General features: G+C 34.1%; 1 protein-coding gene across 1 annotated transcript in view; it reads right to left on the bottom strand.

Moving 5' to 3' along the window:
* The window catches only part of LOC136024730 (ubiquitin carboxyl-terminal hydrolase 46-like), an 86,851-nt gene that overhangs the window by 60,749 nt on the left and 12,256 nt on the right, over positions 1 to 13,846 (bottom strand). The window contains exons 2-3 of the mRNA XM_065700160.1: positions 12,766 to 12,846; positions 4,191 to 4,407 (exon numbers count right to left, since the gene is read on the bottom strand). Of these exons, the coding sequence (XP_065556232.1) occupies positions 4,191 to 4,407; positions 12,766 to 12,846 (298 nt within the window). The remainder of the gene's footprint in view (positions 1 to 4,190; positions 4,408 to 12,765; positions 12,847 to 13,846) is intronic.

Here is a 13,846-nt window from a genome sequence, read left to right on the forward strand (position 1 = left end):
GGGGGGGGGTACACAAAAGGACCTCAAAAAACGCATAAAAAGTGTGTCTGTATTCATTTTTGTTACGTTTTTATAAGTTGGAAAAAATTCATGGGAGAGGGGGAGGGAGTTCAAACCTCCTACCTCTCCTGGATATGGCCTCGCATACTATATTCAATTATTTTGTTGAAGACGCATAATGTGCATCATTCTTTAATCTAAGAAAAGAGTTGTTTTTTTTTTGGGGGGGGGGGCATTCCACAGCGAGTTACCCGTACCCGACATTAGCCCAACGGTATTTCAGTTTGCCCTACGTAGGATGTAGAATGCTGTTTCGTATAGAGTTAAAGCACTGCAACCTTTGGGGGCAAACTAAATTGTAACCTTTAATGAATTATATATAAATGTTTTTCTTTCTTGAGCAATGTTCCAATGGAAAATCAAAAGATTAATATTGCTTGGACTATTATAAGGTAAAATCAACTTCTACTAGGGTCAAACATTATCTTTAAGATGGTAAAAACAACTTTTATTAGTCTAAAATATTTTTTATGTTATTTAAAAATGCATGATTATGCTCTGTGTTGATGTTTCCGACCACCTCCTTCCAAAGGAATATTTGGACGGATAGACTGTTTAAGAGATTACTAGAAACACACCGAAAAAATAAAAAACCTTCGGCTTTTCTTTGTTGGATTTAGTATAGAACCAACCCCAGGGGATCAGACACCAAAGTCAAAATCCCTCCAAATGCAAAATTGAGCAGAGACAAAGAAAGTACAAAATGGGTATGTCAAAATGTCAATCAGATGTCCTAAGGGGTAAAAATTTCCCGGCAGACTTTTCCGGGGGAATTTTAAGCGGGAAAGGAATTGTCTGGCGGGATTTTTGGTGGAAAATTGTGGGTAATATTCACAAGTGTGCTGTAATGTGATACTTCCCTTCTTATTGCACAAAAATCTTTCTGACGTTTATTTTAATGCTTCATTTAACTTAACTGATTTGCTTCATAATACGGTGATGTATGTGTGCGTATCAGCTTTTATGAAAGAGGGTTAGTAGGTCGTTGTATAGGTTTGCCTAAAATGCGTTTTAATGGCCTTATCTAAGCCACATTAAACCATCAAATAAAAATTGAGTGAGTTTTTGGGAATTACTGTTTGATCCTTTTAGATGCTCACGTACATTTCTGGTCAATGTCTTTATTAATGGTGCTGGGGGAGGATGAGGAGGAGGGAGCAGTAGTGTCCTTCCCGTTGCGATAATTTTTCCCATTAAAATATTACATTCACATCTCTATTCACTTTCACAATCACATACCTTTCGCAGAGGTAAAAAGGATGAGGCTGGGTACCATGACCCTTGCCGCGAGTTCTTTTTTGGGATTGTGGGCAGGGTGCCAAGTACCACCATGAGCTATGTTTTCAGCGATTTTAAACGGTAATATTATTTCCTTTTTATATGCTATGTTTCAATTCACTTAAACATTACGTATACAATGCTTTTAAACTTCAAAAAACGCTAATGCAGAAGTGCTCCAACCTTCACAAATGTGGAATTTGCATCTTTGTTTTTTTCGAGAAGCAGGCTCACGGATTCGTGGTTTTTTTGTTCGTTTGTTTATTTCTAGAGGTGATAATATCGAACCAATAGTCCTACAAATTTGGGAGACGAATCAATCCCATTGAAAAATAAAATTTATAGTGCCCTGTTAAAGTATTCAAAAAGATTGTGCCACAGGGAAGAAATGTTCGGCGGCACCCTTGCGGTAAATAAATACGGACACTAATTTCAAAGCTAATAAAAAATCCATTTTTCAAAAAACCGCATCCATTTTTTAGGTTTCTAAAATCCCCCTCCAACGAGACTAAAAAAGCGTAAAGTGGGCTTGCTTGCAGATAACATTACCTATAGAGCGAAGCGTATTAGTTCATGAGCCCTGCGGGCAGAGGGGCGAGGTCTGTATTCTATATTTATTCAACAAAGAGTGATAAAACTAAAAAAAAACCCAAACGAGGTTTTATTAAATAAATATAGAATACATGAGTCCCGCTGCCCGCGGGGCTCATGGACTAATACGCTTCACTCTATAGGTAAAATTACTTGTAAGCAAGCCCACTTTACGCATTTTTAGTTTGCCCCATGGAGGAGGAGGGTCAACCAGAAATAGATGCGCTTCTCTAATAATGACAAAGAAACAAAATGCGATCATCAGAATCTTTGCTATATACAGTAATAGGCACTTTAGAGCACTTGGAACAAAAGTAAACATTTACCAAAATCTTAAAGACACAAAATAGCACTCTGTCTATGGGAGTGAATTGGGAGTGAACCATCAGGGAGCCATCAGGGAGCCATGTTCAATACCATCAGGGAGCTATTTAATTGCGAACTGAATACACATTCTTTAATTTTTGGAAAATTGTCAAAAGATCAATAAAAATTGCCAATATTAAAACCAAAGTGGAACCAATAGAATATCAACAGGTTTGCAGAAACTATAAAAAAAACGGTAAAAAATGTTTCCTATTATTCAAACTTAATTATTTTTAAAGTTTCTGAGTAAAGTTCTATGAACGTTGGCGTTATGCCCATTCCTCTATTAAACTTACAGAAGATTTTATTCATTCTTAAACCTAAAAAGTTTTGTATCATAAAATCCAAACTAGTTCAGAAAAAACAAGTTAATTATTTTTTATTTGAGTCTGGCTGTAGATCCTCGGTTGAAAATACTAGACAGGGTTTCCAGGATTGGTTCTGGGGTGAGGGGGGATTACAACAGCATTTTTTTCAGGGGAGGGCTTAAAAAAGACTTTAAAAACGCATCAAAAATTTGTTTGCATTCATTTTTGTTACAATTTTACGAGTCGGACTAACATTTCGGGGGGGAAGGTTCAAACCTTCTAGCCCCCCCCCCCTGGGTACTGCCTTGATACTAGAATATGCAAAATTTTATATATAAAAATCTAGAGTAGTTTCTGTTGAAAATCTAAAAACAAACAAAAATTTGGTACATGACAATCTAGAAAAATCCAGAAAAAAAACAAAAGTTTTTTTTAAATCTGGCAATCGATTTTCGGTTGAAAATAAAAAACATACAAAATCTTGTATTAGACTAAAATCTGGACCAAAAGTCCAGAGTAGTCCAGAAAAAGAAAGACAAGCTATCTTTTTGTTTTTTGAATTCAACAACTGATTTTTCATTGAAAATCCAGAGACAAACAAGAAAGTCCAGAAAAAAGATAAAAGTTTTTGGTTTTTTTAATCTGGTAATCGATTTTCGGTTGAAAATGCAAATCATACAAAAAACTTGTATGTGAAAATCCAGAGTAGTCTAGAAAAAGAAATAAAACTTACCTTTTTGTTTTTTGAGTTCAACAACTGATTTTCGGCTGAAAATACAAAAAGAAACGAAAAACTGGCGTATGAGAATCTCGAGAAGTCCAGAAAAAAAAGATAAAAGTTGCTTTTTTTCTTAATCTGGCAATCGATTTACCGTTGAAAAATACAAAATATACAAAAATGTTTATCTGAAAATCCAGAGTAGTCTAGAAAAAGAAATAAAAGTTACCTTTTTATTTTTTGAGTTTAACAACAGATTTGCGGTTAAAAATACAAAAACAGACAAAAATTTGGTGTTTGAGATTCTAGAGAAATTCAGAAAAAAAGATAGAAGTTGCTTTTTTCAATCTGGCAATCGATTTTCGGTTGAAAATGCAAAAAAAAAAGAAAAAGAATCTGTATCTGAAGGTCCAGAGTAGTCTAGAAAAAGAAAGACAAGTAACCTTTTTTTTGGTTCAGCAACAAATTTTTGGTTGAAAATGCAAAAACAAACAAAAATTTGATGTATGAGAATCTAGAGAAGTCCAGAAAAAAAAAGATAAAAGTAGCCTTTTTGTTAATCTGGTAATCGATTTTCGGTTGAAAATGCAAAACATAAAAAAAAATTGTGTCTGCAAGTCCAGAGTAGCCAAGAAAAAGAAAGACAAGTTACCTTTTTGTTTTTTGAGTTCAACAACATTTTTTCCGGTTGAAAATACAAAAACAAACAAACATTTTGTATCTCTGGAAGTCCAGAAAAAGAAGGAAAATGTCACCTCTTTCTGTTTTGAGTTCGGCAACAGAATTTTGGTTGGAATTACAAAAACATACACAAATTCAGTATTTGAAAGTCCAGATCAGTTCAGAAAAATAAAAAATAAAAAAGATACCTTTTTCTTTTTTGAGTCTGGCAACAAATTTTTTTGGTTGAATGGTCCCAGTTCTTTTTTTATTAGTTGCTATAGAATGGTACAGGTCTGCTAAGCATGTTAGAAGCGTTTCCTTGTTTCTTTTGTGCTTTGTTCTGTACTCCAGTACTTTTTCTCTGAATGGTTTGCAAAAATATAAAGCTTGAAGAACACTGTTTGCATAGCAAGTATTTCCAAACTGAAAAAATTAACATATAAAAATAATATATTTCATATGTACAACCAGCACATAGGGCATTACCCTCTACCTTCCAAAGAGAAGGGGGTATTTTATTCTTACTTAATAAGCCCTTATACAACACATAATTTTTTATTTACCTGTCTACCTGGCAAAACTTCTAAAATGAATTGTGTGCCAAGGAGCCAATACACAATACATACAATTGCCTCCTTGACAAATATAGAAAAACACGCAGAAGTAAGCTCTCGGTCTTGTGAAGCCTCAGGAGTATTTTGTGGAGTTAAGGAGTCAAGGATAAATGCCTGAAACGTTTCTGATATGAAATCCTGTTTTTATCTATATAGCTACATAGAGGGGCGTCGTTTGAGCGGGGGGGGTGGCTGGGGCCACATGCCCCTCAGGAAAAAATCATAATAAAGCCCACGCCTTTTGACTATCTAGATATGAGCCCCTCCTACCCCTTAAAAAATGTTGGAGCTACGCCCTTGGCTATCACATAACTGATTTAGTTAAGGAATTAATTAAAAAGGGAGGGGACAGCCCCTTTAATATACGGAATAATTTCTGTTCGCTTTAAGTTTTAACATCGCTTCTTACGTTAAGTTAAAAAAACTAGTTTTTTATTTAATTTCTGAACGCTTTGGAATAAATGCAGGTTTTGATTTTGGCTCACCGTACATGAGTAATTAAAACGATATTTTGCATATTAAATCTAATTTTTGTTTGGCTAAATGACTTTCTCGAAGTTTTGATCGGACGATTTTGAGAAAAAAGAGGCAAGGGAGGGGCCTAGTTTCCCTCCAATGTTTTTGGTTACTTAAAAAGGCCACTAGAATGATTAATTTTATCTACCAACGTTTTCATTAGTAATAAATATACGTAACTGACAAATTAACTTGCGTAACGAACTTCTATATTCATATATTTTTATTACGTATGTCAGGGAGTTCGCCCCCTCGTCAATACCAAGCTCTTTACACTACAGTTTGAAGTTTGTTCCAATTCTTTAAGAATGACCCCTGAATCACAAAGGCCGTTTAATTAGAATAAATAGCTCTTTTGAAATTACTAAAAATACTTTAGCGTAAAGAGCGGGGTATTGGGGAGGGGGCAAACCCCCTCATGTACGCAATAATTTATGTCCGTTTTTAGCTTTAATGTTGCTCCTTACTTTAAGTTAAAAAAATAATTTAATTTCTCGTTTTTTTTAAATAACACTGGAAAATCCACCAACATATAGTTACAACATATACGTAACTGACAAATTAACTTGCGTAGCGAACTTCTATATTCATATATTTTTGTTACGTATGTCAGGGAGTTCGCCCCCTCGTCAATACCAAGCTCTTTACACTACAGTTTGAATTTTGTTCCAATTCTTTAAGAATGACCCCTGAATCACAAAGGCCGTTTAATTAGAATAAATAGCTCTTTTGAAATTACTAAAGAGCGGGGTATTGAGGAGGGGGCAAACCCCCTCATGTACGCAATAACTTATGTCCGTTTTTAGCTTTAATGTTGCTCCTTACTTTAAGTTAAAAAATAATTTTCATTAAGATTCTATGACCTTAAGAGGATGTTTCCCGCTTTTATTTTTAAAAAATAAGGCCAATTTTCGCAGGCTCGTACCTTTTGATAAGTAAGACTAAACTTGACGAAACGTTTATACTTAAAATAAGCATAAAATTCCGATTCTTTGATGTAACTTTTTGTATCAAAATTCCATTTTTTAGAATTTCGGTTACTATTGAGCCTGGTGGCTCCTTACTCCAGTTCGTCACCACGAACTGTTTGATTGGCATTTTCTCAGACACTGCATTCTTTATATCTAAACGAGTTGCGATTATGAAATAGCCTACGCCCCCCCCCCCGAAGCTAAATCCTAATTGAGCTTAAGGTAAAAATTTTAAAAACAAAAACTGTGTAAAACTGTCGTTCAATATAACCTCCTTGATCTCAAGATCCTTTTACGATGTGGCCACTACCGCTTTCAAAAATATTGAAAAAACAAGAATTCTTTCTTTATTTTTCGAAGGTTCTGGGGAAATTTTGAGAGCCCAAAGATTTTTAGATGTTTGGGAAGGCCCCACCTGAGAAACTCTATTTTAAACTATATGACTAAATTAAATGATTTAGTTGAAATTAACCATTTCTTAAATCATGTTGTACTGAAAACTAAACTATTTATGATTGCAATATATCTCTCCCTCAGGCTAAACCCTAGCTATGATTAAGGTTTAATCAAAGAATCACATTGCAATATACTATGCAACAAACTTTTTACACTTTGCGAAGAATAGAAGAATAGAATGAGCGAAAAATTAGAAGAAGCTCCACCTTGTCTCACACCTTGTCTTACGGAGATCTTTAACATAGAAGGATCAGAAGGAGAAGATTTAACATGAAGGAAAGAATGACCATACCAAAATTTTAATAAAGAAACAATAGAAACATTCACTCCATACTTACGCAAAGAAAAAAGGGCTTGGGAGTGAACTATAGAATCAAAAGCCTTATATAGATCTAAAGAACGAAAATAAAGATCATAGCCCTTCCCGGAGGCATCAGAAAGCAGAGTAGAAAGAACTTTACGGGCATGCTGAGATCCCAGATGTGTATAAGGAGGTGGAGCTCCTTATGAAAATACAGCACATGGTGTTTTACACTGCAACAATCTCATACACAGGTGCAATTCAGCACCAAAAGGGTGTTTTTCAACAATATCATAGGCAGCGCAACAGCGCTGCTGAAGTAAAGACCGAAGTGGACACAATATATAAATTTGCTATTTTTTCTCACCAAGGCCCTTCGTATTCGGGCCCGACCAATATTATCGGGCCGATATGGGGTCACAGTCAAATATCTGATATTGAGCGATTGTTTTTATTTTTTTTAATGCACATCTTATCCAAAAGATGGGACCAGATTTCCTCAGGTAATTTTTGCTTATCCAGCCCTTGGAGAATGAGCCACCAACTAAATCTGACCATGGTAGAGAGGGCAGCAGAGGTGAGCCAAATGAAGTTAAAGTATATTTGTTGTCAATGCTTGTCAATACACACCTGGTGCAGCAATGTTTGAAATATATGGTAAGTTCAAGAACGTATAACTTATACGTTCTTAAGGGGGTGTCGTAAGGTGGAAAGTGGAGGGGAGTTTCAATGTGTCAGTGCCGCGTACAGACACCTCGGAAAATTTACCTATAAAATGTAACCTATGCGTCCACATTTGTCGGCATATTGGACGATTTTGCCGACACATTCTTTAAAACCTTCACCAAAATTAAAACCCTAGCTGCATCCCTGTATCTAATGTGCATAGCATGGATTTGTTAGTAAGAGATCGTATCATATGAATTCAAAGCGAGTTTTCACATTAATATGTGAATGATTAAAATACATAATACAAATTCCCGCTATCGAAATTTGAGTTTCGAATAATCAATTTCGATAAATATCTAAACTTCTTTCTATTAGACTTTCATGTTTTTGTGTTTATGTAGTTAAGTTGGCTTAAAACAGTTTTACTGTCTAGACTAGAACTTTTTTGATTTAATTGTTTTTCTAAATCTTTCTAAATAATTTTTTTTGCATTATTTGGAATCCAAATTGATTTATTGAGGCTGTTCCTTGATGAGTAATATCCCTTGGAGAAACACGAGAGTATGAATATGGGCTTAGAATGCAGAATTTTTCTTTAGGTAACGTATTTTTCCGGGGGGGGATTTATCGGCAAATTATATAGGTACCGTATTGGTGCGATACCGAAATATAGGTATCGGTATCAGACCCCAAAAATACATATCGGTCGGACTCCGGTCAGGTTGTCATAAGGTCGTAACTCAGGAATGACAAAGGGTATTAAGAACTTTCAGGAAATGGTAACAGGGATGATTATTTGACCAAAAAGGCAAAATTTATATGCTACTGCTACTACTACTATTACTACTGCTTTTGTAGTGACTGGTACTAAGGCTGAGGATATTGACGAAAAAATTTGAGGAAATGTTGAGGGGAAAGTTGGACTAAATCGAAACACGCTATGCGCACCCAGATTGTCCGAAGAGCGAATCAGTAATGTCTTAGGAGCGGCTTACCGTATCAAGCTGAAACTTCTAGGGCATCAGAAGGGTGGGGGGAGGTTCAACTGACCGAAATGCAATATGAACAGACTACTTCTGCTACTATTACTAGTGCAACTACTGTTACTGCTACTGCTAAGACCAAGGGTGTGAAATGAAAATTTGAGAGAATATTGAGAGGGAAGCTGATATAGATCAAGATACACAATGTGGATGCAGGTTGTCAAAAGGGCGTACCTCCGGAACGGCTTAGGTTATAAGTTGGAACTTTCAGGGAATGCTTAGGTGGAAAATCAGTTGATCAAAAGGCAATATATACACGCTACTACTAATGCTACTACTACTACTATTGCTCCAACTACTAATTCTACTGCACCTATTACTAAGCATAAGAGTATAAAGGTGAAAATTTCAGGAAATGTGAAGGGGAAAATTGAACTAAATTAAAACGTACTATTGGCATAAAGGCTATCAAAAGGACATATCGACAATATCATAGCAACGACTAATTAAATTAAGTCAAAACTTCAAGGGCTTGATGAGGGGATCTTCAACTGACCAAAAGACAGTATACTACTATTACATTAATACTACTACTGTTACTAGTACTAGTGCTTTTACTGCTAATACTACTACAAGTCCTACAGCTAGTAGTAGTTGTACTACTACTACTGTAACTACTACTACAACTAAGGCTAAGGGTATGAAGGTGAAAATTTCCGGGGGAAGTTGAAAAGAATCAAAACACGCTGTGTACATGCAAGTTGTCAAAAGGGTGTATCGGGAATGTCTTGAAAACGGCTTCGCGAATGAAATTGAAACTTGCATGGCTTGTTGTTTGCATGCTACTATTACTACTGCTACTATTGAACTCAACCAAAATAGCTTAATTGTATTCAGGTCCTCAAAATAGACCAGGTTTTCAAAATATCCAGGTGAAACTTCCAGAACTTCCAGAGTAAACTCCTAAAGGAGAAACTCCTATGAAGGAGAACTTCATAAAGTAGAAACTTCCAGAGAGTTTTTGTTGCTTTAGAACCAAACCAAAATGCATTTTGCGCATGCTGGTTGTCAGTAAGAAGTCTCAGCAATACCTCGGGAACTATTGAGGGTTTGAAGTTCAAACTTTCAGGGCTACTATTTTACAGGGCTATTTTCAGGGCTACTAAACTTACAGGGCTTCTTTACTATTTCTGCTCTTACTATTGAACTAAACCAAAAGGGTATAAGTGGATCCAGGTTGTCAAAATTGCATAGATAGAATTTTTTTAGGAACACAATAGGGTATAAAGTTTCATTATCAGGGAAAGTGTGAGGTTTAAAACTAAATCAAAAGACACTACGTGTGTCCAGATTTTCAAATGGCTAGGCTATATATTATTAAAAATTATGGAACATTTTGTCAAACAAACCAAAACGTAGATTTTAAAGAGAAAAACTGATAAGACTTAAAACATTATTTTCTTTGCCAATGAAAAAGAGTATGTCAATAAAACGAACAAAATTAGTTTAAAGAACTTTATCCACAAAATAACTTTTTTAAAGAAAAGTAAAGAGCTACAATAAACCAAAGATGAGGAAAACAGAGTCAAATGATTTTCCAAGCGTAAAACTACCATAAATAACCGTCAATAAGTAAATGAAACCAAAAACGAACAGAAATTAGAAAAAAGGAAGAAAAAACTACTCTTAGATAATACAAACTGCTTTCATTAATTTTTTTTGCACATCTACTATCTATAATATTATTTTTCTAAAGCTTTTACTCACAAACTTAGCAATACATGGTAATAAAATGTCCCTGGTCTTCGTCATTATTTAAAATTTTCCTTGTCACATGCTCTTTCTGTAAAACTGTATCAGCTTCGTAAGCCACGTGTAAACTGGCTTTAAAACCAAACCTTAATGGATTTATAACCATTTGATATCTTGATCACCACTTCCCTGGATGATGGTACTTATTGCTGATGTTACATAATAAGCATTTTTTAGAAATAACGTATGATTCCGCAGTCCAAATTCCCTACCTTAATATAGATGGCGTGTTTTATTTATCTTTATTCATCTGAAAATATACATACAATATTACATTTTACTTTTCCGCTAAAGGCTATTTGGCGTGTAAAGGAAGGAGAAGATAAACAAGGCACTTACTCAGAGAAAAAAAATTAATATAACTTACTCACAGAGAGAAGAGCAAAAAGGAGAAGAAAAGAAAATATAAATAAAATCAAAGATACAGAAAACAAAACCAAATAGACTAATAGAATGAATACACTAAAGTAATTAAGTAGATCCGCAATTACAATTGACTCTGGTAGCAACTATCATTGTTTTTCAATGCAGCAAAGTTCTGATTATAATAGTCATAAACTTTGAAATATACACTCAACAGAAACCTGGCTATGATAGAAAGTCTCAATAGAACTATACAGTAAACATTTCGACTAACCACTTAAAACAGACTTTGGGTCATGTTGGGATATTGGTACTATGAAACAATCAAAAATAAACTTTGAATATTGGAGTACGCGACTGTTCCTTTGAAACCACAGTCAAAGGGAGACCTTAGAACCCAACGCCTTAAAAATCTATCATTAATAAAATTTAAAAAAAAATATGTTTGAAAATTATTATCATTACGAAGATAAAGACAAATATGCTACTTCTATTGAGATCTGAATTATACATAAAAAAAAGAAGAAAAAATTTCAAAAGCAATGTTTTTGGATTATTCTGACAAAAAAAGTTGGTTTTCATTCGTATTAATGTAAAAATGTTTTCCAAAAAAATATTTTGGAAGAAAGGTACAGGAGATTTTTAAAACCTTTAAACAAGAAGAAATAAAGGCACATAGGCCTACTAAGCCAAACCTAAAATTATCAAAAATAATATGTATATAAAAACAAATAAATAACAGCAATATTAATAATATACAACAGTCGCAACTGATCCACGTAGGTCACAGAGCTATTAGAGTTACTTAGGTGAGAACACAAAAGCAACTTAGTAAAAAAGTATAGGCTAAAAATTGAAACGAAATTAATTATTCTATACCGAAATAATCCTCTTGTTAGCTATTACTGAAGAAATTGAATTAAACTTAAAATTTTATTTTAAAATAAAAATAAAAAACCTAATTCTGATAAAAATCTAAACGAAAAACCACGTTAACTTTAAACAAACCCAAATCACCACTAAATTACTTATCACTGCGGACAGTGAGGATACCATCCCTTAAAAGGCCCTAAGGACTAGAGTGTTAACACCACTTTACTGAAAACAAAATAGGTTTTTGGAAAGTTTTTTTAATTAAAAAATTGAAAAGTTAAATGTTGCTCAACTTTCAGTAATTCTGATTCTTATATATCAGTATATTTGACACAATAAATTCAGTTTCATTTCTCCCATCTCCGATAAAATTGTTATTAAAGTTTTCTTCCTTTTGAATCCATTAATTTCAAATGTGTAGAAGATCAATTACCAAATCATTTATTGATTTGCCATTCAAATACGATGATTTCTATAATTTCGGACGGAATGAAATCAAAAGGAAAAACAGCAACAAAAAACATTTCCTTTTAAAATAGCCTAACTAAATTAAGTCAGAAATATATTTACTTTTAGAAATTGTTCAAGAAATTGTAACTTTAAGTTATCTGTCAAGTTGATTAGTTATTAATTTATATTGTTGCAGTTATGACAAAGAAAAGTAAATTTTCCTGTAACGTTGCTGGTTTAAAAAGGGAAAAATTACCCAACCCCAAAGATTTTGAAAATACTTTTTTTTATCTTGATTGAAAATTTGCATAAAAACAAAATCCACCCCCCCCCCCCTGTAAATTTTGGAAAATATTTTTTTGGTATCAGTAACAATTGAAAAAACCATAGCCCCCTTCCCCTTTATTTTCATGAACAGGCACACCTGCTCTCTTTGTGATAATTTCTGTTAACACTGAATTTGGCTAGGTTTTCATTTTAATTTCTCAGAAACTAAACACGAATCAGGAATAATAAATTCATGATTAAGAAATAAATAGACTATTAATCTAAAATTAAGAAAATGAAAGCAAAAAAAACATTACTCCCAGTAGCACCAAAAATATACCACCTACCATATTTACTTTAAAGTGATAAACAAGAAAATAGGAAACAAGTCTGTTCTAGCCTAAAAGGAAAATTTTAAGACACAATGAAATGATAGAATTACACTAATTAGAATTATATATATCATATGCACTATTTTCATGATATTAAAAATAAGCAAAACTTACATTTACAAGTCCAAAATAGCGCTCTGAGCTTGCAATAACTTCATTACTAATTTCTTTTTCAAGTTGAGATGCATTACTCCCCTAAAACACACAGTAATTTAATCAGGGGGCAAAGAAGATTAAAAATTCACACTGACTTACTTGAGGTTGGTGTAGGTGCCATATAGGTGCTCACAGTCAATCACTCTTAGAGAATCAGAGAAAATCTCCTTTGGGGGGGGTAGCCAATGGTGCTGTGAGTTCACACTAATTTCCTTAAGGTTGAAATTTCCTTAAGGTGTGAAATTCACACTGATTTACTTAAGGTTGGTGTAGGTGCTCACAGTCAATCACTCTTAGAGAATCAGAGAAAATCTCCTTTGGGGGGGGGGGGGGGGGGTAGCCTATGGTGCAGAGAGTAATTTTTTACACAAAATCAGTACAACCCTTACTAATTGCAATAATTTATTCAATTACTGCCAGAAAATGATTTGTAAGTACCTCTGAAGCAGCTCACCCCTTACCCTTCTGTCTTCTCATTACTTTCCTAATTACAGTTCCCCTCATTTCAAATTACAGTAATAGAAATAGTTTTAAGCATTTCTGAAGTAGTTCACACCCACTCATGACTTCCCATTACTTTCCTAAAATACACAGTTTTTTTGTTTTTTTTTTTTTTACTAAGGAGCAGACAGGACAAGGCAGATCAAACTTACTTGCTTGAGCTAAGACATATTCAGGAGCTCTATAGGAGAACACAATTAAGTGATATGGGGGAAATCAGAAGCTATTTCATTAGAGGATATAGTTATAGTGCTTTGAGGAATATTTCACCCAAAAAAATATAGCCTTTGTCCATTTAAATGCTTCTTTGAAATTGCTGCAAAAAATTAATTTTTTAGCATCTCTGAAGCTATTCATCCCCCTCCTCATTATTTCTTGAAAAAGGACAGTTTCTTTAACTAGGGTGGACATAATGCAAAGAAGAATCTGACTGAATTGGGCTAAAGCTTAGGTAAGCACTGGTGGTTCACCCTCCTCCTCAATAATTCCCTACAATAACAATTCTTAAGTTAAAAAAAAATGAGGTAGGGTAAAGAAT

Source organism: Artemia franciscana, chromosome 3 (genome assembly GCF_032884065.1).
Source record: "Artemia franciscana chromosome 3, ASM3288406v1, whole genome shotgun sequence".
In the NCBI taxonomy this organism is placed as follows: Eukaryota; Metazoa; Arthropoda; class Branchiopoda; order Anostraca; family Artemiidae; genus Artemia; species Artemia franciscana.